At 48.2% G+C, this 23,397-nt stretch overlaps 1 protein-coding gene and 1 long non-coding RNA gene across 4 annotated transcripts in view; one reads left to right on the forward strand and one right to left on the reverse strand.

Annotated features, from left to right (window-relative positions):
* On the forward strand, positions 1-10,740 carry LOC128822939 (uncharacterized). Of its 3 annotated transcripts, none has more exons than XR_008441626.1 (3): positions 1-111; positions 1,114-2,851; positions 3,442-3,932. It is a non-coding gene; the product is annotated as an uncharacterized LOC128822939 (long non-coding RNA). The 3 variants fall into 3 exon arrangements; XR_008441624.1 differs by lacking the exon at positions 1-111 and adding an exon at positions 9,784-10,740 and having other exon boundaries at positions 937-2,851; positions 3,442-3,660; XR_008441625.1 differs by lacking the exon at positions 1-111 and adding an exon at positions 5,944-5,975 and having other exon boundaries at positions 937-2,851; positions 3,442-3,660.
* The window catches only part of ZW10 (zw10 kinetochore protein), an 18,852-nt gene continuing 5,959 nt past the window's right edge, over positions 10,505-23,397 (reverse strand). The window contains exons 7-16 of the mRNA XM_054004811.1: positions 22,360-22,551; positions 21,254-21,417; positions 19,921-20,103; positions 19,137-19,375; positions 17,689-17,760; positions 16,422-16,591; positions 15,075-15,205; positions 14,418-14,549; positions 12,702-12,904; positions 10,505-11,372 (exon numbers count right to left, since the gene is read on the reverse strand). Of these exons, the coding sequence (XP_053860786.1) occupies positions 11,252-11,372; positions 12,702-12,904; positions 14,418-14,549; positions 15,075-15,205; positions 16,422-16,591; positions 17,689-17,760; positions 19,137-19,375; positions 19,921-20,103; positions 21,254-21,417; positions 22,360-22,551 (1,607 nt within the window). The 3' untranslated portion in view covers positions 10,505-11,251. The remainder of the gene's footprint in view (positions 11,373-12,701; positions 12,905-14,417; positions 14,550-15,074; positions 15,206-16,421; positions 16,592-17,688; positions 17,761-19,136; positions 19,376-19,920; positions 20,104-21,253; positions 21,418-22,359; positions 22,552-23,397) is intronic.

Raw genomic sequence — 23,397 nt, forward strand, 5'->3', positions numbered from 1 at the left:
GGCCGCTGATGAGGATGGGGACGGGGGTCTGGCGCACTCGGGCCGGGGCTGGAGAAGGAGGATCTGGGCACCCGGATCGCCCGGCTCTCCCGCCGCGTGGAGGAGCTGAGGGTGGGGTCGGGGGGAGTGATGGGGGGCTGGGTGCGGAGCGGGTCTACCGGGGTAGGGGGGATGCGGGGGACGGGGCGTGAGGAGGGGAGAAGGGGGTCCCGGGGCGCTGGGTGTGGGGGATGCGGGGAGCAGAAGGGGCATACAGGGGGGCTGGGTGTGGGGGAGATACAGGGGGGCTGGGTGTGGGGGGGAGCAGAGGGGGAATACAGGGGTCTGTGTGTGAGGGGGATACAGGGGGGCTGGGTGTGGGGGGGAGCAGAGGGGGAATCCCGGGGGCTGGGTGTGGGGGGACCTGGGGGGAAGAGGGGGATCCAGAGGTCTGTGTGGGGGGGGGCAAAGGGGGGATACAGGGGTCTGGGTGTGAGTGGGATCCAGGGGTCGGGGAGGAGGATCCGGGGGGCAGAGGGGGGATCCCGGGGGGCTGGGTGTGGGGGCGACCCGAGGGGGGATCCAGGGAAGCTGGGTGTGGGGGGCAGAGGGGGGATCCAGAGATCTGGGTGTGGGGGGGCAAAGGGGGGATCCGGGGACTGGAGTATGGAGGGGACCCCAGTGTGTGTGTGTGTGTTGATAGTGGCAGAACAGGGGGGCTGGGAAGGGGGGAGGAGAAAAGGGGACCCTGGACAGGGGGCTGCCTATGGGGACCCTGGACAGGGGGCTGCCTATGGGGACCCTGGACAGGGGGCTGCCTATGGGGACCCTGGACAGGGCGACTCCAGGGGGACAGGGAGCGCTGGGGGCAGGGGATGAATCTGGGATCATGGGCGGGGGGGGGGCAGTTGGGGAGTAAATTAAGGCGGGTTAGAAAGGCTGTCGGGGGGCCCAGAGAAGGGGAGGGACAGGGTGTGAGCGTGGTGGGGATGACACTGGCGGTGTGAGCGTGGTGGGGATGACACTGGCGTGTCGGGACACCAGGCGTTAGGGGGCGGGTAACACTCACAGGCGGTGCATGAGGATCTAGATGGTGGGGTGCTTTGGGCCAGTGATTCCTGCTAATGTTTGCAGGCTGTCAGTGATGGGGGAATCGGATCTGTGGATGAGGAGCTATGCTGCTCCCACCCTGGCCTGTGAGAGGTTTGCTTTGTGCTACTTTCTTTGTCCCGGTAACTGCGAAATCATTCTGCCCATCTCAACGATGTCAGATTGCAGAGAGGGCTGCAATGGGGGTGGGAGGCTTTGGCTCCGTGCCCACAGCCTTGGGGTTTCTCTCTGTGGGTGTTTAGGGTTGCCAACCCTCCAGGATTGGCCTGGAGTCTCCTAGAATCGGCATCAATGTTTTGGTGACCATTGAAAGCAACCCGGGAGATTTTAATAGGATATTTTAAGAAAATGACATAACATCATGTTGGAAAAAAATATCTCCCAGAATAGCTTCAGTCAGAGTTGGCAACCCTATGGGTGTTCAATAATTGTGTAGCTGAATGGTATTCCGTGGTGCTCATCACAGTAGTTTCGGAGCCCCTCGAGTATATTAATGCATTTATCTTCTAAGCCTCACCGCATTGAGATAGGGAGGAATCATTCTTATTTTGCTGATGGGGAAACTGTGGCACAAAGAAGTGGAATGACCTTGGCCAAGGTCACACGGAGATTCTGTGCAGAGCTGGGAACTGAGCCCGGATTTTCTGTATATTGATTGCAAGATTGTCCTTCCAGTGGCTTGCTTGTATTTTTTGTGTGTGTCGTCCTTTCTATACCCCTGGACTAATTCTCTTCGCTGTCCTCTGTCTTGCCACTCTGGCTTTGAAAGGTAAGTTAGAAAGGCTCTAATGCAGGTGGGATATAAACCTGGATATTTTTCTTCGCAGAGAAGAATGATCAGCTCAAAAATCATATGATGTGAAAATAACTTTTACATCTGATACCAGTTATGAAACATCCACTTTATTTGTCTCTGTTTATTTGTTGCTGTGTATTTAATTTATGTTTCTCAGAGTATACAATAACAATCAGTGACGTCAGTTACACTTGTCTATAGTCAATTTCAGCTTTGGGTTCCTAATGCTGCAGTATTTAAGGTACAAACAATGCAGGAGATTGTTTAACAGTTTGGAGATCTTTTCTTAAAAAAAGGGAAGCACATCTATTGATCTTGCATGTCTATGGAAGCTTTTAAAATGTATAGTTAAACTGTACTTTTGGCTAAGTTCAAATTGACATCTCATTTAAAAGTAGAGAACTGTTAAAGGCACTCTGGAATATTTTGACTTGAATAATTTTTTTTTAAAGATCTGCAATTTGATATCGCCACGCTCTACTTTTTTTCAAAATTTCCCATACAATAATGCTTTTTTTTTGTTTGTTTGGGGTTTTTTTTACGAGTTTTTCTTCTCCTCTGCTGTTTAAAAGGGTCTTTCTAGTGAGGTTAAAACAGTCTGATCATACAGACAAACTGAATATATACACATTTCTGTCACCTGCACTAGGTAAATACACTGGGGAAATAAAACCTTTTTTCCTTCTAATTTGTTTCAGTTATAATAACCTTAGGTGTTATTTGTAACTTTGGGAGGTAGGTACGTTTCAGGCAGCACGCTGGTGTTGTCATGTCGGTGTTACTTTTGAAATAGAAATGGCTCTCCTAGCCTTCGGTTACTGTAAATGAACTGCTGAAGGCTTGATGTCTGTGCTGCTGTTCTAGGTCCGGCAAGATCTGAACGTGGTCACTGTGGAATTTACTGAACTGAAGCAGCAGCTGGAGCGAGACTCGTTGGTTCTGAGTGTGCTGAAACAGCTGCAAGAGGTGAGGAAGAAGGCTGGGAAAATGGCTTCAGATCGCAAAGTGTTTCTGTACTTTGTTCCACAGACCTCTTCCTGGGTCTCCATAGTGAATAAATAATCATGACTCTTCTATCTCTATTCAGATCATGTTTTTAAAAAGAGCTCTGTAATCTTAGAGCTGAAACTTGTTTGTGTGTGATTACCGAATCATAGAAATGTAGGACTGGAAGAGACCTCAGTAGGTCATCTCATCCAGTTCCCTGCACTGAGGCAGGGCCAAGTATTATCTAGACCATCCCAGATAGGTGTTTGTCCAATCTGTTCTTAAAAACACTCCAATGACAGAGATTCCACAATCTTCCTAGGATGAAAACAGCTCATTTCTCTGATTTGAATGCAAATATTTCTATTGATCTCCGGTTACACAGAGCTTCAGAGATGACCATCGACCTCCATTTACATTCTTTACCCAAAAAACCCCAAAACCAACCTTCTGTAACAGGATTTTATTTTTGCTTCCAAATTAGCAACAGTATTCACCTTTGTGATCTGAGAGAATCTCCCGTCCCAGGGCAGGGAACTGATACAACTTTCTGTCTGTTCTTTAAACAGAGCCACTAGGAGCAAAGCAAGGGACAGGCTGAAGGAGCAGAGCCATCCCCAGGGTGACATGCCAGGCAAAGAAGAGTCCAGGACAAATGTATCCCCACTACGGAGCTCTGTCCCAGTTAATATGTAGTGACAGTGGCTCGGCATGAGTTGAAAAGACGGAGGGAGCCGTCAAACCTGCCTGTTGCCAAGACCTCTAAGGAGGCATCTCCAGCAGCCCAGGTGTGTTCTCTGGTGTAGCGTGAGGGGCAGCCTCGCTGCTTTTGCCTGTTGCAGCTGATCCATATTAAACTACTAGTGTTTGGGCAAAGGCTGCTACAGTCCTCCTGCTCTCGTGCAATGGATTAGCCCCATGCTTGGGCTGTGCGTAAGGGGCGTTCAAATCTCCCCTCGGCTTGCGTTAAGAAGGACGTTGGATGGTTGTCAAATGGAATCTTCCTGCGCGTCCCCTGAGCTATGGGGGGTTTCATCTCCCTTGCCGGTGGAAGTTGTTCCACTTTAATTAAGTGCTGTTTAGGCCAGCACTTTATTCAGAGTCTCTCGGTAGCCCAGTGGTTAGGCTATGGGCTTGGCCTGTGAGAGATGGGGGTTCAAGTCTCCTGTGGTCCCTGTGCCTTCCACTTTGGGGAATAGGGATGGGCTTGCTCTCCTCTTGCTGGTTGAAGCTCTTCCACTTTAGTTAAATGTGCTCTGGGCCAGCCTCACAGCAACCCTCACTCTCTTGTCCAGTGGTTAGGATACTCGCCTGGGTTGTGGGAGATCCTGGTTCAAATCCCCCAGCTGCTTGTTCGGCAGGGATTTGCACAGGGATTTCCTGCCTCCTAGGCGACCGTCCTTTAGGGTGGGCCATCCTTGTCCGAACCCCCTCTCTTTCTCAAGAGGCCATTGTCTTCTTGGGCCGGAGAGGGGATTCGGACAGGGATCGCTCACCAGTGACTCTCCCCAGGAGGTGGCGGCCCCCAGTTCACACCCCTCAAAAGAGCAGGGGAGTGCCCTGGGGTCTGCCACAACCTGGGCGTGTATCCTGATCATGGTGGACAAGAGAGAGAGGGGGTTTTACTGCTCAGCAGCAAAGCCCCTTTAATTAAAAGAGCAAGAGGCCCTGTGACAGGCCTCTTGCTGAGCTAGGAGGGGCCTCCTCTCACACCCCAGAGGCCCTCCTGTCCCCCAGAGCCGGGAGTTGAACCAGGGTCACTCACAATCCAAGCGAGTACCCTAACCCCCGTACCATAGAGGGACATGAAAACTTACCTTGCTCCGGTTAATATATAGTTAAAGTGGAAGGCTTGAACAGTAAGAGATTGAGACACCCATCCCATCCCAGGGAAAGATTTGAACCAGCACCGCTTTGCTGCTTGGGTAAGTACCCAGACCACAGGACTACAGCAGGACTCACACACAGTGCCTGGCCCAATTCTCATGTAATATTTACTGAATGGGTCCTACCTTCAACAGAAAAGACTGAGCGAGACTCCTCAGCCCACTACCTCCTAGGCAGGCACTTAGGCCATTTGGTTGAGAGGGAGGCCATCAACCTGCAAATCCCTTCTCAGGGAGCATAAAGGGGATTTGAACCAGCAGCTGCCCTTTTCTAAAGGCAGGCGGCCAAACCACTGTACCACAGATGGACTCACAATGTCAGGCGGGCCCAGTGACTATTTAATTACCTAATGACATTGGCCCACCTTCAATAGGAAACACTGAGGGAGCCAGCACATTGGAATACCTCCTAGCCCAGCACTTAGAACATTCACTTGCCAGGTAAGAGAGCAAGGTTCAAATCCCGTTTCAACCAGCATAAAGGGGATTCGAACCCCAATATTCCACTTGTTGGGCACACAGCCTAACCACTAGACCACTCTAGGCTGCTTGTTTGGGTTTTGGCCCAATGAATATGTAATGAAAGTGCAGCGGCTTCAACAGAAAAGAGCAAGGGAGCCCCCGGGGCAGAATACTGCCTGGCCCAGCACTTAGAGCATTCACATGCCAGGTAAGAGATCGAAGTTCAAATCCCATCTCAGCCAGCATAAAGGGGATTTGAACCCTAAACTCCCACAAGCTGACCACAGCCCCAAACCACTAGGCCACACAGGGCTACTTGCTAGACTTGCTTCCCAATGAATATGTAATGAAAGTGGAACAACTGCAGCAGAAAAATTAGACGCCATCACCACCAGATCCCAACTAGCACCCCTCTTAGTCTAGCAGCTGCATGTTCATTCACCTTGGAGGCAGGAGATGAATGTTCAAGTCCCTTCTCAGCAAGCTGAGGAAGGAGTTGAACCTGCCTCATCCACATGCTGGGTAAGTACCCAAGCCACTGGACTACAGAGGGATTCATAGTAACGCCTCTGCCCAACTGCTCTTTGATGAAAGTGGAACAGCCTCCAGCGCTCTAGCTGTATGACCAGGACACATACCTGGGCTGCTGCAGCAGGTCGCTCTTCCCGCACACCCCTTTCGGGGGGTGGCAGAAACGCTGATTTAAACCAGCAGCTCTCACAGCCCGCAGGAGGAGCCCAACCACTGGAGTAGAGGGAGCCTAGCCTTTCACCTCACCACACCCCAGTGCTATTTAAATAAAGTAGAACAGCTTCAACAGGCACCATTGAGCAGTCTCAAGCTGCTACAAAGGGCAACCCACCTCCGACTAGCCCTTACGGCCCTGACTGGGGTTCACACTTGCAACAATGCAGAGCCCTATTTAAATCCCATCTCATCGGGCAGGGAGAAGGAAATTGAACCAGCGTCTACCCCACCCCGGTACCCAACGCTGCTTGCCAGCCACGGCCAGGAACCCCTCAGGGGACTAAACCGTTTCTTTTGCGCTTGTTCGATACCTGCGAATGCCCCACCAAAGAGCTGACGAGAGGGTGGGAAGGAGGCTGAGGCCTATCATGTAACCTTCAGCCTAGTGGTTAGGGGCCTCACCTTTGATTGTGGGAGGGGGCCCTGGTCTCATTTCAGCTTGGATGAGTCATGCCGAAGCGGGCGATGACAGAGCTCTATAAAAGGTGTGAAGTGACTAAGGACGTGTTAGTTACCCCTGCACGTAGCACACGAGTCGGGGGGACCCAAGGACATGAATACCAAACATTAAACCAAACCAAAGGCAACGCGCGGTCAGCCTGTGGAGGTCGTTGCCAGTTGATGTGGTGAAGGCCAAACTGTAAGAGGGGTCAAAAAGAATGAGCGAGTTTGTGGAGAATAGCTCCACCAATAGCTATTAGCCAAGACAGTCAGGGACGCAGCCCAGTGCACCAGGCATCCCGAGACCTCAGGACTGCCAGACAGTGGGCGTGGCATAGCTCACTGGCTAATTGCCCTCTTCTGTTCATTGCCTTTGACACATCTGCCACTGTGGGAAGAGAGCCGACTGGGCGAGACAGCTCATTGGCTCGGACCCAGTCTGCCATTCTTACGGTCTTAATTTCCCCCTTGCCTGCTGAGAAGGGCTTTGAAGAGGCCTCACCTACCGCCCGGGCATTGGGTCCTGGGCTGCTCAATGGTGCCTGTTGAAGCTGTTCTACTTTATTTAAATAGCACTGGGGTGTGGTGAGGTGAAAGGCTAGGCTCCCTCTACTCCAGTGGTTGGGCTCCTCCTGCGGGCTGTGAGAGCTGCTGGTTTAAATCAGCGTTTCTGCCACCCCCCGAAAGGGGTGTGCGGGAAGAGCGACCTGCTGCAGCAGCCCAGGTATGTGTCCTGGTCATACAGCTAGAGCGCTGGAGGCTGTTCCACTTTCATCAAAGAGCAGTTGGGCAGAGGCGTTACTATGAATCCCTCTGTAGTCCAGTGGCTTGGGTACTTACCTAGCATGTGGATGAGGCAGGTTCAACTCCTTCCTCAGCTTGCTGAGAAGGGACTTGAACATTCATCTCCTGCCTCCAAGGTGAATGAACATGCAGCTGCTGGACTAAGAGGGGTGCTAGTTGGGATCTGGTGGTGACGGCGTCTAATTTTTCTGCTGCAGTTGTTCCACTTTCATTACATATTCATTGGGAAGCAAGTCTAGCAAGTAGCCCTGTGTGGCCTAGTGGTTTGGGGCTGTGGTCAGCTTGTGGGAGTTTAGGGTTCAAATCCCCTTTATGCTGGCTGAGATGGGATTTGAACCTTGATCTCTTACCTGGCATGTGAATGCTCTAAGTGCTGGGCCAGGCAGTATTCTGCCCCGGGGGCTCCCTTGCTCTTTTCTGTTGAAGCCGCTGCACTTTCATTACATATTCATTGGGCCAAAACCCAAACAAGCAGCCTAGAGTGGTCTAGTGGTTGGGCTGTGTGCCCAGCAAGTGGAATACTGGGGTTCAAATCCCCTTTATGCTGGTTGAAACGGGATTTGAACCTTGCTCTCTCACCTGGCAAGTGAATGCTCTAAGTGCTGGGCTAGGAGGTATTCCCATGGGCTGGCTCCCTCAGTGTTTCCTATTGAAGATGGGCCAATGTCATTAGGTAATTAAATAGTCACTGGGCCCCTCTTACATTGTGAGTCCATCTGTGGTACAGTGGTTTGGCCGCCTGCCTTTAGAAAAGGGCAGCTGCTGGTTCAAATCCCCTTTATGCTCCCTGAGAAGGGATTTGCAGGTTGATTGCCTCCCTCTCAACCGAATGGCCTAAGTGCCTGCCTAGGAGGTAGTGGGCTGAGGAGTCTCGCTCAGTCTTTTCTGTGAAGGTAGGACCCATTCAGTAAGTATTACATGAGAATTGGGCCCAGTGCTGTGTGTGAGTCCCGCTGTAGTCCTGTGGTTTGGGTACTTACCCAAGAAGCAAAGAGGCGCCGGTTCAAATCCTTCGATGGGATGGGATGGGTGTCTCAATTTCTTACCGCTCAAGCCTTCCACTTTGACTATATATTAACTGGAGCAAGGTAAGCTCACAAGTCCCTCTATGGTACGGGGGTTAGGGTACTTGCTTGGATTGTGAGTGACCCTGGTTCAACTCCCAGCTCTGGGGGACCGGAGGGCCTCTGGGGTGTGAGAGGAGACCCCTCCTAGCTCAGCAAGAGGCCTGTCACAGGGCCTCTTGCTCTTTTAATTAAAGGGGCTTTGCTGCTGAGCAGTAAAACCCCCTCTCTCTCTTGTCCACCATGATCAGGATACACGCCCAGGTTGTGGCAGACCCCAGGGCACTCCCCTGCTCTTTTGAGGGGTGTGAACTGGGGGCCGCCACCTCCTGGGGAGAGTCACTGGTGAGCGATCCCTGTCCGAATCCCCTCTCCGGCCCAAGAAGACAATGGCCTCTTGAGAAAGAGAGGGGGTTCGGACAAGGATGGCCCACCCTAAAGGACGGTCGCCTAGGAGGCAGGAAATCCCTGTGCAAATCCCTGCCGAACAAGCAGCTGGGGGATTTGAACCAGGATCTCCCACAACCCAGGCGAGTATCCTAACCACTGGACAAGAGAGTGAGGGTTGCTGTGAGGCTGGCCCAGAGCACATTTAACTAAAGTGGAAGAGCTTCAACCAGCAAGAGGAGAGCAAGCCCATCCCTGTTCCCCAAAGTGGGGGACACAGGGACCACAGGAGACTTGAACCCCCATCTGTCACAGGCCAAGCCCAAAGCCTAACCACTGGGCTACCAAGAGGCTCTGAGTAAACCATTAGCCAAAACAGCACTTAATTAAAGTGGAACAACTTCAACCAGCAAGAAAGACGAAGCCCCACAGAGGACGTGCAGCAAGATTCCATTTGACATCCATCCAAAGTCCGTTTTATCACAGACCAAGGGGAGTTTTGAACTCCCCTTGTGTAATGAAAGTGCAGCACCTTCACCAGAAAAGAGGAAAGGAACCCCAGGTGCATAATACTGCCTAGCCCAGCACTTAAGCTATTCACTTGCCAGGTAAGAGATGGAAGTTCAAATCCCATCTCAGCCAGCATAAAGGGGATTTGAACCCCAACCTCCCACAGGACAGCCACAACCACAAACCACTAGACCACAGATAGCTGCTTGCTAAGCTTGCGACCCAATGAATATGTAACGAAAATGGAACAACTGGAGCAGAAAAATTGGATGCCACAGCCAGGCCCCAATGAGAACCCCTCTTAGTCCAGCAGCTGCATGCTCGTTCACCTTGGAGGCAGGAGATGGCTCTTCAAGTCCCTTCTCAGCAAGCTGAGGAAGGAGTTGAACCTGCCTCATCCACATGCTGGGTAAGTACCCAAGCCACTGGACTACAGAGGGATTCATAGTAACGCCTCTGCCCAACTGCTCTTTGATGAAAGTGGCACAGCCTCCAGCGCTCTAGCTGTATAACCAGGACACATACCTGGGCTGCTGCAGCACGTCGCTCTTCCCGCACACCCCTTTCAGGGGGTGGCAGAAAGGCTGATTTAAACCAGCAGCTCTCACAGCCCGCAGGAGGAGCCCAACCACTGGATCAGAGAGGGAGCCTCGTGTTTCACCTCACCACACCCCAGTGCTATTTAAATAAAGTGGAACAGCTTCAACAGGCACCATCGAGCAGCCCAGGACCCAATGACTGGGGCACTCCCTATGGGTGACAGACAGCAGGGGACGTCTCGTCCCTACCATGGTGGTGCTGCCGCCGGCTCCAAAAGCCACCTCTCCTTTGTGCAGCGTGGCTGTGAGAGCCCCCGTGCAACGAGGAGATGCGACCGCCGCAGGGAAGATTTGCTGTGCTCCCCTGGACGCAGCCGCGACAGGCACGAGCGTAGCAGCAGAGTATCGAACACGGCAGAGACTCTGCGGGGGGAGCAGAAATGTTTCAACTATCTGCAAATTACTGAGACTGTTTGTGAGTAAATAGAGCTCGAAGGGGTGCTGCATTAGCCAGTCAATAGCCCCTCGTTAGATGTAGGGGTTACATTGACAGCACATGGCTATGCTGTGTTATTCACATGACAGATTCATACAACACATTGTACAGCCCTTCTACTAAGAGTCATTACTGTTCTCTAAGTAGTTCACATGTATTATTATTGAAATTATATCTACCATGTGTGCTCTAGGCTTATGTCTCTGGGCGAGCAGACAACATCATCAATCTATGTTTTATAATTAGAGGGTGGGGTCTTGTCATCTGTGTAACTTAATAAAAATAGCAGACAGAAAGAACTTCTCAGATCAGTTTATTCTACAAATAATGACAAATATTTTGATGCATTATATGGTACAAACAAGCTCTTACTGTCGCGTGACTACAGACTTGCTTTAACCAAAGGTAAAAGAGTACAGGGACATGCATAAAACTGATCACCTGGGGCTAAATGTTTCCCAAACCTTCCAAAACAGTACGATTTGTATTGAGAAGACTGACGGTTTTGGTCAAAATTAAACTATGCATCTGAGTTACGGCCCTTTTTGTGATTTTCAGATTTTTTCAACTTTGGTGCCCGGTCCCATTTAAACATTGTGTGATCTAGAAAAACGGCACCACTTCCAGAATCTACCGCCACCACAGTGATGACCTCCACAAATGTGCTTAACATGGTAGCAATGAAATTTTCCTGGCTGATAAGTTACCCCTTATTGCCCGACATGGGTCCGGGCTGGTAGACTACATGTCCGGAGCCAGAGTTTTACAGCACAGCACTTCTCTGGGGAGTGGACGAAGGAGCAACAGCGAGTGCCAAGGAGTTACTCTCCTTTGCTTTTGGAGGCCAAGCTGCATTACATTGCTCCATTTCTTGTATGGACGCTGAGCCGGGTGAAGTTTTTCCCCATTGGCCAGGCCTTTAGGAAGTGCTTTCTTAAAGCTAAACTTATTAGAAAAAAGGGTTAAATCCAAATAACAGTTTGAAACCCGATTTACTGTTGCTTTTCCGGGAAAAGGTCTATTGTACAGGAGTAAACACAAGGCTATTTAATTTTCGCAAGGGCCGCCGCTCTCCTCTCGGTGTTCTGGAACAAGGCTCGGATTAAACTCTTTACCTCAGTGGGGGAGAATTCAGCGGCAAGGGGCCCTTTGCCGTCCGCCCATCTGGAAGAGAGGAAAAGGCAATCGTTTGACTGAGCTGTACAGCTACAGGTTAATACCAATCTCTATTTCTACCACAGCTCTTCTGACCCCTTTAATGAAACTAATGCAGTTCTCCAGATCTTGCTCCCCACAACCAGTCCTACACTCCTGACTAGGTCAACTCTGCTTAGTTTAGCAGCACAGTTCTCGCCGGCATAACTTCCCCTCACTCCAGTGATATGAAGTTTGGGTATTGTTACAACTAATTCTAGGGCAAGGAGCCACTGTCTGCTCCAACAGCTTCAAATGTATCCGATTACTGACCCGCTAACCACCTGTCCACTATTAAAACAGTCATATTTATAAAGCAACCGATGTAACAGCAGGACCTGCTCTTGGGGATTTTCACTACGGACAGGGCTCTCTCTGCTTTGCATCTAGCTCAGAATAAACTTACAGCCTGCTCTGCATCTATTTACTGGGTCCAACGAAGTCAGCATCTCTTGGGACTGCCAGGCTTGGGGTGGAACCAGAGAATTCTGAAAGATCTCCAGTTGTTCCGACAGCAGCTGTAAGTAGCTCACAGTGCAGACTGTGACAGAGCTCTTTGATACAGGGGAGAAGCTGATTTTTCAGTTTGCTCTCCACACGCTTTGGGCCTCTCAGCGAAGGCTGCCGAAGACAGTAAGCAATCCACACCCCTCAAAGGTGCTTGTAGCGCAATTGTGGACGGGGACTGTCTGGTTCCAGACATCTACTGCCAGTTAGTGTTGCACTCAGAGGTATGTGGGCCCCACCCTCATGTAAAATTCATGCGAGTCTCCCATGCCAGTCTAATGGAGCAAGCCTGGCCACACAGGAAAGCCTGACTCTTTGGTAAAACTGCAGTAAACAGCAAGTAGGCACAGATAACATCACAAGCGATGGGCAGAGGGCCAAGGTGACTGCAATGAGACACACAAGGCAGGCCTAAGATTACGCTGACTTATGAGAGAATAGAGAGAACCGTATTGGTCAGGTTTTACACTTTTCTGCCTTTGGGCACTGGGCAGTATTTTGTGGATAGTCACTTTCACTCCTCTCCTGTACAGTCCGTCATTTTCCCATTTGGGTTGGTCTTTTGCACAGAAACAGGGAAAATGCACAAAAATCACAAAAAACAAAAAGGGGGGAATATTGGCGGGTGCAATATCCAAAAGTACTTTACATGTGTTTATTAAAACTAACTCGATTTCAAGCGGACAGCGTTCCTTCAACTGAGAACACTGCAGGTGTGACGACATTACCTATCAACCCCATACATTTGTGAAAGAATTCCTGTGGGTATTAGAAGAAAGGAAAGACACCTACCGATCTACTATTTCTTGGAGATTGGCCTGCAGGATAATCATCAGTTCTTTGAACATCATCCATTTCTGCACATAGACTGGAACCTCCTCTTGATATTTCTTATTTTTGTTCTCTTCCAGTAATGGAATGAACACCAGAGGTCCTTCTTCCAGCATGATCCTGCATAGGGAGTGCAATCTGTCGGCATCCTCAGCAGAGATATCCTGGAATTGCACAAACGGGGAGCACTATTCAAAGGAACAATTAAGCATTTTCTGGTGCTTACAGCAGAAAGTGACATGAAAGGACCAGAAAGCTTTGTGAAGATAAATCAGTGATCTGAACCATACTTAACATACCACGGGAGACACTAGGTTTCTTCAGCTTCCTATCTGCCACTCTTCCTAGGCCGAAAGGACTTGTTTATGAATGTGTGCATTTCAACAAGCTCTTGGTGTCTGCTCAGCAGAGTATCTGTGTCTGCTTCAAGGAGCACATATGTCTTAATGGAATGCAGAACATCTTGCTGAGAAGCAAGGAACATTATTATAAAGGCTTGAACACGTTATAGGGAAATCGCTCAGACTATGCCGACCTAATAAATGTAAGCTTTATGTTTATTGACAGACACAGCCGTAGCAGTCTTCCTGTAAAGAAGCTCATACAAAGAAGAGGTGCATTATCAGTTTAATTCTTTTCTGGTAGACTTGTGTACAGATCACAATTGGATCAGATGGATGAACACATTTCAGTCATTTGGTATGAAATGGTATTTCCTTTAAACGATTTAATATGTTCATTTTACTACTTGTCCCAGCATAACCTGCCAATCGCTTAACAGACACAGAATAGGGAAATAAAGAGAGAAAAAGAAGTAAAAACAACCAGATTATTTAAGCAGAGCAAAATTAGGGATGGAGATCATGCAGTAGGCGGTGCCTAGATAGGATGAAGATAGATTCAGGTATGGCCCCCGAGCACTGCAGCAGGGAGCTGGGGCTCTCAGGGTTGCCACTGAGCAGGACTCCCAGGCCAGCTGGCGCCCCACCCTGCATGAGTTGGGCAGCTGGTGACCCAGCTGGCCTGGGAGTTTGGAAGCCCTGGGGTCCCCGGAGCCAGCAGACCCTGGGATACCCAGCAGTAGCTGATATGATTCATATCAGATTAACAGCTGCTATTCAATAGTGGGCAGCAGTGAAACTGACGTGATTTATGTCCATTTCTCTGAGCAGCTGCTGGAGATCCCAGAAGTATATTTCATTTTGGAATCCTTGTGTTTTTGATGTTTCTGAACCAAAAATTTTCAGATTTCCTGGTTTGCAGGAAATTTCAAAATGACTAAATCTGCTCTAAGCAAGACTCAGATAAACCACTCTGAAACTTTGCAAACACATTACAAACGCCATCATCCTACTACACTTTGCCAAGTCCTAAGGTGCACCACACACTCAATTCAACACTAAAAGGTGAAATCCAGCTACTCCACTAAAGCGAATAGGAGTTTTTCCATTGGCTTCAATGGTGCCAGGATTTCACCTTGTTTGTGGGTGTGGTCGCAGTTGGTTCTGGATGATGGAAGCTTGAAGTATTTCTGTTGCACTGGATCCTAGATATCAGTGAAAGTCAAGAGTGGCCCTGAAAGTTGGTTTTTGAAAGCTCATCTGTAAGGTAAACAAGTGCCTTATTTTGAACAACATTTGATCCTTGGTATGCAGAGTACATGCAATCCCCCCTTACCTCTAGGGCAGTGATTCTATTAATGATCTCACTGAGTGCTGTGTTCAGTAAGGTTCCCATGGCCTTGCAGTAGATGTTGACTGGAAGCACATCTTGCCATACTTTGCCAAGTCTCTTTAGCTGGTGCAGAACCTGGAAGATAACAACTCCATCTTATCCCGAATCATAAACGAAGATAGACAGTAAAGATGATAAGGCAATTACACAGTTATAAACTAGCTTTCAAAGGCAGGAGAAGGCAATTTAAGGTATCATATTAAGAAAAAGCTAGTATTTTTAAGCTTGGATCTAGAGGTGGTTCCCCGCCCACCCCCCAAAAAAAGCTCTTTTCCCGGAAAATTTTCAAACAAAATGAAAAAAATAAAAATCAAAAATTTTACCAAAATCCTCTATTTTTTTGAGAAAGCAATTCAAATAAAAAAATATCTTTCATGTTGAGTTGAAGTGAATGGAATCAAAATGAACATTTTTCAGTTTTTATAAAAAGGAAAAAAAGCAAGGGGAGAAAAAAAATAAATAAAAAGTTATTTCAGTTCCACTGTATTTGAATGCCAGGCATTATATCCGGGCTAAGAATTCTTACTGCTACTAAAAGGGGAAAACCACACAGATACATTACACTAGGGTCTGTACAGCCCTTTGGTTGGTATCACTCACCTGCCTTGCTGCTTTGTTTGCTGCAGAATAGTTTTCCTCATTGTCCATATTGGAAAAATTCCTTGCACTTGACAATCTCTCCAGGAGCTCTCCTTTCTGCACACGCATCTGGGCCAGAAAACACTCCAGGCCTGCAGGAGCAAATGAGAGGAGGAAGAAGCCATTTATTCCACAGCCTCAGATGATGTCAGCATTAAATCTGATTTGCCTATTCTGAGACATTCAGCACTGGAATCATAAACTTGCCGTAAAATTAGGATCAAGTTTTATAAGACTAATACATTTGCCTTTTCCAGTTTCATAGAACAGCCACATGGTACCATTCAGCCAGGCACACACAGCCAGGGAAGAGGAAACTGCACCCGTAATCCACCCACCCACAGCATGTGAGATCTCACACACTTCTGATTCCTACAGTGCAAGATAAAATAAACAGCAGCAGCATTAACTATGGATTCCCTGCTTTTGTCAGATCAACACATTGAAAGTTTTTTTCCTGCATTTTGTTTCTTTGGCTTCTTACAACAATCTAGCAAATGCCCAGAACAGAGGACAGCAGCTTCCAGAGTGTCCATGTGAGCTTGGGGTCTCACTGTACAAAAAATCATTCCGGGAACTGTGCACCATTATACAGAAAGGGACAGTCAAGGCTACCTTGCCACCTTGTGAAGTGGCAGAGGGCTCTAGCAGACAGAGCAGCCTTCTCATCAGATGCAGGGGGTATAATATGTAATCTCAGAATAAGGATTCATACCACCAATAGCCAATGAAGAAGGCTGCTCTAATCAAGCCAGAGCAGAGCAGGAGACCACCCCTTGGCATTACCGGAATGGCCACAGACCACATGTTAGAATTCTGCACTCTGGGAATTCCTCCGCTATACCTCAAATGCTACCTGAAAGTTGGCAAAGACATACTCTGGCACAGCAACTTCCTTGCTGACAGCATCAGGGAACTGAAAATGTAAACGTGGGTACGCAAACTCCCACTGAAATCAATAGGACTAACAAATCACATTGGATAGTGATGTAGAATAAGCCACGTTATGACCAGTATTACTCTGTGTAATATTAATCATACTCAGCACTACTGTAGCACCTTTCGTCTAATGCTCTATAAACCTCAGAGCTAGCCCCCTCTCTCATTGAAGCATTGCCTCCTTACACAGATAACAAAAAGGAGGGACAAAGAAGTTAAGTGACTTGCTGAGGGTCACACAGTGCCAGGATTCCTAATGCCCAGTCCACTGCTTTTACCACCAAGTCACATTTAAATTATAAATTGCTCAGTTACAAATACTGGGATGAGATGCTAGTCAGTGTGTTTCAGTTTCAAAGGTAAAATTACCAAGTCTCCTAAAGCCAGGTACCAGATCTACGAAAGTAGCTGCTCCATCATACAGTATGTTGGTAAGGCAGTATCGGAACTGATGCCCCAGGGTCAGCAAGTGGTGGGCAATGTACATACAGTTGTTGTGATGAATGGCAGCGAGCTGGGGTAGTTTCTGAAGGTTCTCTCTACCCAAGGAAGGAGGAGGAAGAGAAGGGAAGAAATAAAGAGACATTTTTTTAATCAGATCTGGGCCTCTAAAAATAAAATAAATATCCTGATATTGTTCTAGACTTCAGAAATGCTCCACAGGTCAGACACTCAATAGGCAAGAGGCTACCTCCACTCTTAGATCAATGCTGCTGCTAATTAATCAAAAGCAACATGCATTATGGGGGACAGTTAGCGAGAATAAAAGCATGTGGCCTCTTGACTCTCACACACCATGGACATTACATGTTGAGAGGGTAGCACAACATCATCACCTCTGTAGGCCTGGTCTCGGCATAGCTACGATGTTCAGGGGGGGTGAAAAGTCCACACCCCGAGCAGTGTAGTTAAGTCGCCCTAAGTCCTTATATAGACAGCACTAGGTTGAATTCTTCCATCACCCTAGCTACCGCCTCTCGAGGAGGTGGATTACCCAGGCCGACAGGGGAACCCCTCCCATCCGGTAGGCAGTGTCCACACTGAAGCACTGCAGTGGCCCAGGTCTGCGGCTGTAGTGTTTTCAGTGTAGTCATGCCCACACTCTAGCCATGACTAGATTCAAATGATTGTTAATGTGAAGACTTAGAAGCAGGAAAGCCATTTGATGATAGCAGGAAGGTGAAATCAAGAGGGAGGCGACAAGAAACTCACCTGTGTCAAAAGGAGAGGAAAGCACTGGCTTGTGGCAAGGCCACCAGAGCTAAGGGTCCTCAAATCCAGTTGTAGCCTTGGATTTTAACCCTTTCCTACCACTGCTTCTCCCCAAGGGAAAGACACCAGCAGGTGGGGGCAGGAAAGCACACCATGAAACAGTCTTACAAGCCACACTTGGGTTGAAAGGCTATGGGCAGTGATTCTATTAATGAAAAGCACTATATAAAAGCTATGTATTATTATTACATGAGGGTTTTTTTAAAGAGATGGAGTGCTATTTTTCCCAAAGGAGAAGGGAGTATCCGTCCACCAAACCAAAGACCACCCAGGACAAGCACAGGAGTGAGTAGGAGTATTATAAATAAATAGCTTGGCTCCCCACCCAAAAAAACAGGCCCCTGTGTAACACTCACACACTTACTTGTGGTAAATTGGCACGACGTCATAGAACAAATGGAAGATGTTTCGCACAGAGTAAAAGAGCTGGATACAACTGCAAGGCAAATAAAGTTCATGTTAACAATCTTCCAGTTGGAACTAATGCATGCAGCAAGCGGAGCATTCTTAAGGCAGTGCTGAAAGGAGAAAGAATTCAATGGCTGGGTTTTGGACCCTGACGTCAGATACAACCAGCAGAGACTAAGGGACGATTTTCAGAAGTACCTAAGTAACTTAGCAGCACAAGTTCCACTGGAAGCCAATTGGGCGTCGTGCTGGAGATGTAATTCCCAGCTTGGAGAGACACATCTGGGCCAGTGCTGATCTAGATAGCATGCTGATCACAGCTGCACAGGTGACAGGATGGGCTAGCCGTTCCCATTTGAAACTCTGGGTACGTGGTCGGGCGGCTTGCCTGTCCCACTGTGGCTACACTGCTCTTTTTAGTGCACTAACTCAATCGGAACTCAAGCGAGACTGCTTCTTTGCACTGGAACTCACACCCCAAGCTCCAGTGTAGACACACCCAGAGACACTTCTGAAAATCCCACCTGAGGCTGCGAAGAGGAGATGACTGAGATGCTTGGTCAAGGCAGATATGGTAAACCCCTGGCCCTCACTAGCTCTGCCTTTCCACTTGGAGACCTAGCTGTACATTTAATTTCAAGAGCAGTCACCAAGAACCTCTGAAATCCATCTTTAACCAGGGAGACAGCATTTCCCTTCTCTCCCCTGCCCACACACACGCGCCTGAAAAATTAACACTCTGCTGTAGCAGTATGGTGAGCACTCTGTACGCAATCCTCTCTCCCCAACCAGAGCCATGGTCTACCAGTTGTCGGGCCAGACAAATACAGCCTTGGACACTTGGCTCCTCGAAATCCCTGCCAAATGCACAGCTCGGGTTTTTTGCTTTCACTCGGGTGATGATGTGATAGGAAAACAGGCAACTCACCCTCCCTGGCAATGACACCCTTATACCTTGTCTTGGCTGGGGAAAAAAAGGGCTTTTCATCAATTGTCAGCTAAAACATGGTAAGATTTTAGCATGGACAAGGCACCGGTTTTTATCCTGATCTGCTAACATGATTGAAAACTAGGAACTGCCTTGTCCACACTAGCATTTTACCATGTGTCAATTACCATGTTAGCTAAATAAAGCCCATTTCAACACACCCTTAGAGGCCATCACCACTAGACGTTGCGCAATGAGGGCTGCCAGAAAGGCTGCATGGCAGCTGTTCCTGTTTGCTGGATTAATCCGGGGATTCAGTCTCCAAGTGGCAAATCAGCAGCTTTCATTAACCATTTAACCTTGATTATTTTTAAGTGAATTACATGTTCTGCCCTTTCTAATATTGGTGCCTATAACCAGGTGTCCTGACACTGAGAGCATCCCTTGGGCTCTACCCACCAATTCAGAGTTCTTACCACTGATCTGTGCTGGTTGTAGCCTCCACCAGGGTCTGATAAGCCAACTCCATCAATTTCTCCACAGACACACTGATGTGGCAGGTAGGCAGAGAGAATGTTTGCTGGCTCAGTTTGGTCTCATTCTCCAAATTGATCAGCTCGTTGTGCAGCATTTTGGAGGCTTTTTGCATTTTTAAATTATCACCTGCCCCAGGATCAGGCAGTTTTGGTATCGCTACCGAGGAATCAGGTGTGATCTAAGGAGGAAACAAGAGGCACACATCACAACTCAGTTCCCAGAGAATGGAGACAGCATAAGGCAGTTTAACAGTGAATTACACAGACGCTATGTGCACACCAGGCTGTGAATTCCATGGACTCCACCGGAGCTAGTCTGAGGAGCTCACAAATGTATATGGCATGATAACAGCTGAATGTGTAATTCATAGTAGGCAACTATCTCATTCTTAAGCACCAGCTAAAGGATCTTTTCTCTTTAGGTTTCTATTAGTTATAATGATCCTCAGAAAAATGCATAAAACCAGCTATCTCGTTCTGAGGAAGGCTTCATTCCATTATTTTAAAAATCATATTCAGCTTGTTAGTTAGAATATCAGCCCTACGGAAAATGCACTTGAGGGCCCCCAAGCTTTAAGAAGCAACCATTTCCTGCAGAGTTCACACAGATAACAAGAACAAACCAATCCTCTATAAAAACCAGACTCAGTGTTTTTAAGCTGTTCTCCTTCAATAGCTAGATGGTTTCTTACAAATACGCATTGTAAATTGCGATCTCTAGCACCTTTACAGTGTTGTGTATTTCTGAGGTCATCAACTTTCTGGCTGCCACGATCACGTCCTGGCATTTTTTGTTAGCGAAGTGGGAATTGACATTGCGGGCGTATTTCAGTAAGTCCGTGGCATCTCCTTTTAAAAACCCCATGTTCTTCAAGCTTTTTTCAAATTCCTCCGTGGATTTAATCACCTGAGAAGAGAGTTAAACACAAATCATTTCCACGCTATTATTGGGAGTTATAATAATCAAGAAGCAGGATCAAAAGCAGCTAGACATTCTCCAGCTCAACGGAAAGCACAGAGTGGATACAAAGGAAGTACAAGGGTCGGAAGAGCTTTGAATCTGGTTCCAGTCAGTAATGACCCCAAACTGTAACCACTCGACAGCGCTTCAGTGGCCCTTGTGAGATGTCTGTTTCAGTTGAGGGCCCATGAACATGTGTCCAGAACAAAAATATTGCAGTGGACACTAACTGTCCCCCCCTTTGTTGGCAATCTCAACTGCAGTGCCAAGGAGTGAACGAAACGGAAAAGAGAGGGGCTCCCTGTGGAAAAGCAGCCTGGGAGAAGCTTTGCTGCTACTGGCACTTCTGGGAAAAAGACTCCAGAGACCAGCTGTCAGTCTGGCACCTTTCACCAGCACTAGGGCCCAGAACCTCAAAGGTATTTAGGTGCCTAACTCCCATTGATTTCAACACGAGTTAGACACTAAATACCATTTGTGAACTGGGACCAAATTCTATTTTATTTATTTAGGTTTCAAATAATAACGACCCTTGCCCAGGGCTTTAAGAGCTGTAACACAATTAATCATACAGTAAACACAATTAAATTAAGTCTCGGCAGCACTGAAATCAGTTCCACAGGAACCTGGCCAGTCAGCCAGCTACCGATCTTCCTCATCGTCTAGGAAGAATGCCCTCAGCAGCATGCCCTGCGAGTCACCAAATCTGGTCTATTTTGGACCAAGGAGGGAGTAAGTCCCAGCCCTCATTGCCACCCTCTCTTCTTTGTAACGAGAATGTTTGTGCTGATTGCAGCTTGTTTAGCAAAAGCAAGAGGTCTTAAGCTAGTTCGAGCTGCTGTTCAGACTCAGTGCTGCTATCGTCAACTGCATCTGACTGATTTTTATGCTGGGATACAGAAGAGAGCAAAATACATAGTTAAACACATTGCACCATTATTGGCACTGCAGGAATATGAGACACGGCTTAAGGCAGAGACTGACTTTGAAAGTTCCTATTGTGGCAGAGGATAAAGATCAGAGACAATTCCAGTTATTGCAGAATCTGCCTTTCCAGGCTTTAGGTTGCATGGATTTTAAATGCTTTGAGTCCTACCTCGACATACTGCTCTAGTTTGCTGCTGTTTGCTGGAATCGAGTACACCAGACATTCCTGAATGAGGCAGCCAGATACCTCCTCCCAGACCATGTCACCCAGCATCTCTGCCAATACCACTCTGGAGTCCTTGTCATTTTCCCCACACTCATCAAGGGACACATCTGGATTCAAAAGAAAGAACACAAATGGGTTTTGAAATATGCTCCAGGGGGCAAAGCTCTCGATCCCTTCCACACCCCATTGGGAGCTCAGAACAGGAACTGTCAATGGTTCCATTTCATTGGATGGTCTCTGGTCTCGGGCCACGTACAGGAATTCCCTGCCTCCTGAGCCACTCACCGATTTTAAATGGAGACTGAACCTGTGTCCCCAGTGAGTTTGCTCAGTGCCTGGAATGTGCCCCATTCACTCTTTGTGAAGAGATCCTCCACTGTGACTAGTCCTAGACAGAATTTCCCGCAGATTGTATCATGCATTCTAGCTTTTTTCCTCAAGTTCCCCAGAGCTTCTCACAAAGCAATGATTTAGCAATACTGGTCCTCTGAGAACAACTCTTTCTACAGAGAAATAAAGCATTTCTTCGATGGCCTACACGCTAAATACTCTTTGTGCTTCATTTTCATGGTATGGGTTTCTCCCGAATGCTCAGAGTCACTCAAACCCCACTTTCTCATTTCAGTGCTGCTGGCTGTTCCCTCAAAGAGACCAGGAAATTAAAGGAGTCTTCAAGAAGTGACTCCTCGCTCAGGAATTCCCATCTTCCTGTAGTATCACACACTTCTCCTGAAAAGAGGAGGTAAGACAGTCTGCAGAGCCACGGTGAGGAAGCACAACAGAGCGGGGAAGATTAAAGGGTCCCAAAGGAGAGGGAACCAAGGGCAGTTTTGCAGTATTCAAAGCTGCCCAAGCACTGCAAAGCCTCACAGAGCTACAACAGCCCATCCCAGGGCACTGCCCCAGCAGTATTACAGAGAGCAGCGGCTCCCTGGCGTAAACCAGTGCTGCTTTACTGCTAAACCTTCCAAGAGCTCTCCACAACAGCTCGGTGAGCCAGCTGTGGAGAGCAGCATCTCACGCTAATTCTCAGGGGACGAACTACCTACTCAGCAAGTGTTTGTGAAGAACTTCAAGCACCAGCGTGATCTTGCCAAAAACCTCCATTGGGGATGGATGCTCCAGATTAGGCTCCGCAGACTCAAAGTGCAAGACGACGGTGTCAGGCTGCTCCTCCAGCAGGGGGCGAAGGGAGGGATAAGAAATCAGTGGCTTGAGGATGTACTTCAGCAGTAATTGGCCTGACAAAGGAAGAGAAAGATGATCTTCAGCATCACTATGCAGTCAAGTAGGCTGTTTGCCCCAGTAGAGCCCAAGAGGTACTAGCTATGAGTGGCACCTTGGTTTTAGGATTGCCCAAATTCGGGATGAGAAACACTCCTCTGGGGTAGCTGTAAAATCAGGAGTGTTCTTGAGGGAGCGCGTTTGGTTTAAGCCTGGGGACTCAGGCATAGAGCCTATGATTTTATAAATCAAATGATAAACTATTTACAAAACCAGCCATGTGAAACTGTATGCCAGCAACTGGCAGAGCTCGCTAATTGCTTTACTACGACCTGCGGTTATAATCACCTGGAACAGCCTGAAATTAACGCCGGGCTGGGAGGGGACTACAACCAGGAAACAGTTTTATATACAAGCCCATCGAGCCACAAAACCACAGATCAAAATGAAGTAATAAACCAACTTGACAGGGAGGGATAAATAATTCAGAGCAATTGCACATGAATAGGAGTCATGGGATTCCATTCTCAGGTGCCATGGGGTAACCTGGTCCTAGAGGATGTGGAAGGATGCTTCTATCTGAGGGCTTCATTTCGGTGTGGGAATCCCTGTGCACCTGCAATTCCACAACTCTGACCAGCCCAGAGGGCTGTCACACTAGGGTAGCAATACTTCTGCTACCACCACCACCAGCAGCGCTGGACAAAGAGAATGGCAAGGGGATGGGAGAGTGGGACAATAAAAATGTGACAGAGGAAGAAAACAAAACATACATGCTACCTGAGAGAGTGACTCCTCGGAGAGGTGCTGCCTGCTGAAAGTCAACCCAGGCCTTGGGAAGAGGCCAGTGTGACAAGGGAAGG

This window comes from Malaclemys terrapin, chromosome 15 (genome assembly GCF_027887155.1).
Source record: "Malaclemys terrapin pileata isolate rMalTer1 chromosome 15, rMalTer1.hap1, whole genome shotgun sequence".
NCBI classification, from domain to species: Eukaryota; Metazoa; Chordata; order Testudines; family Emydidae; genus Malaclemys; species Malaclemys terrapin.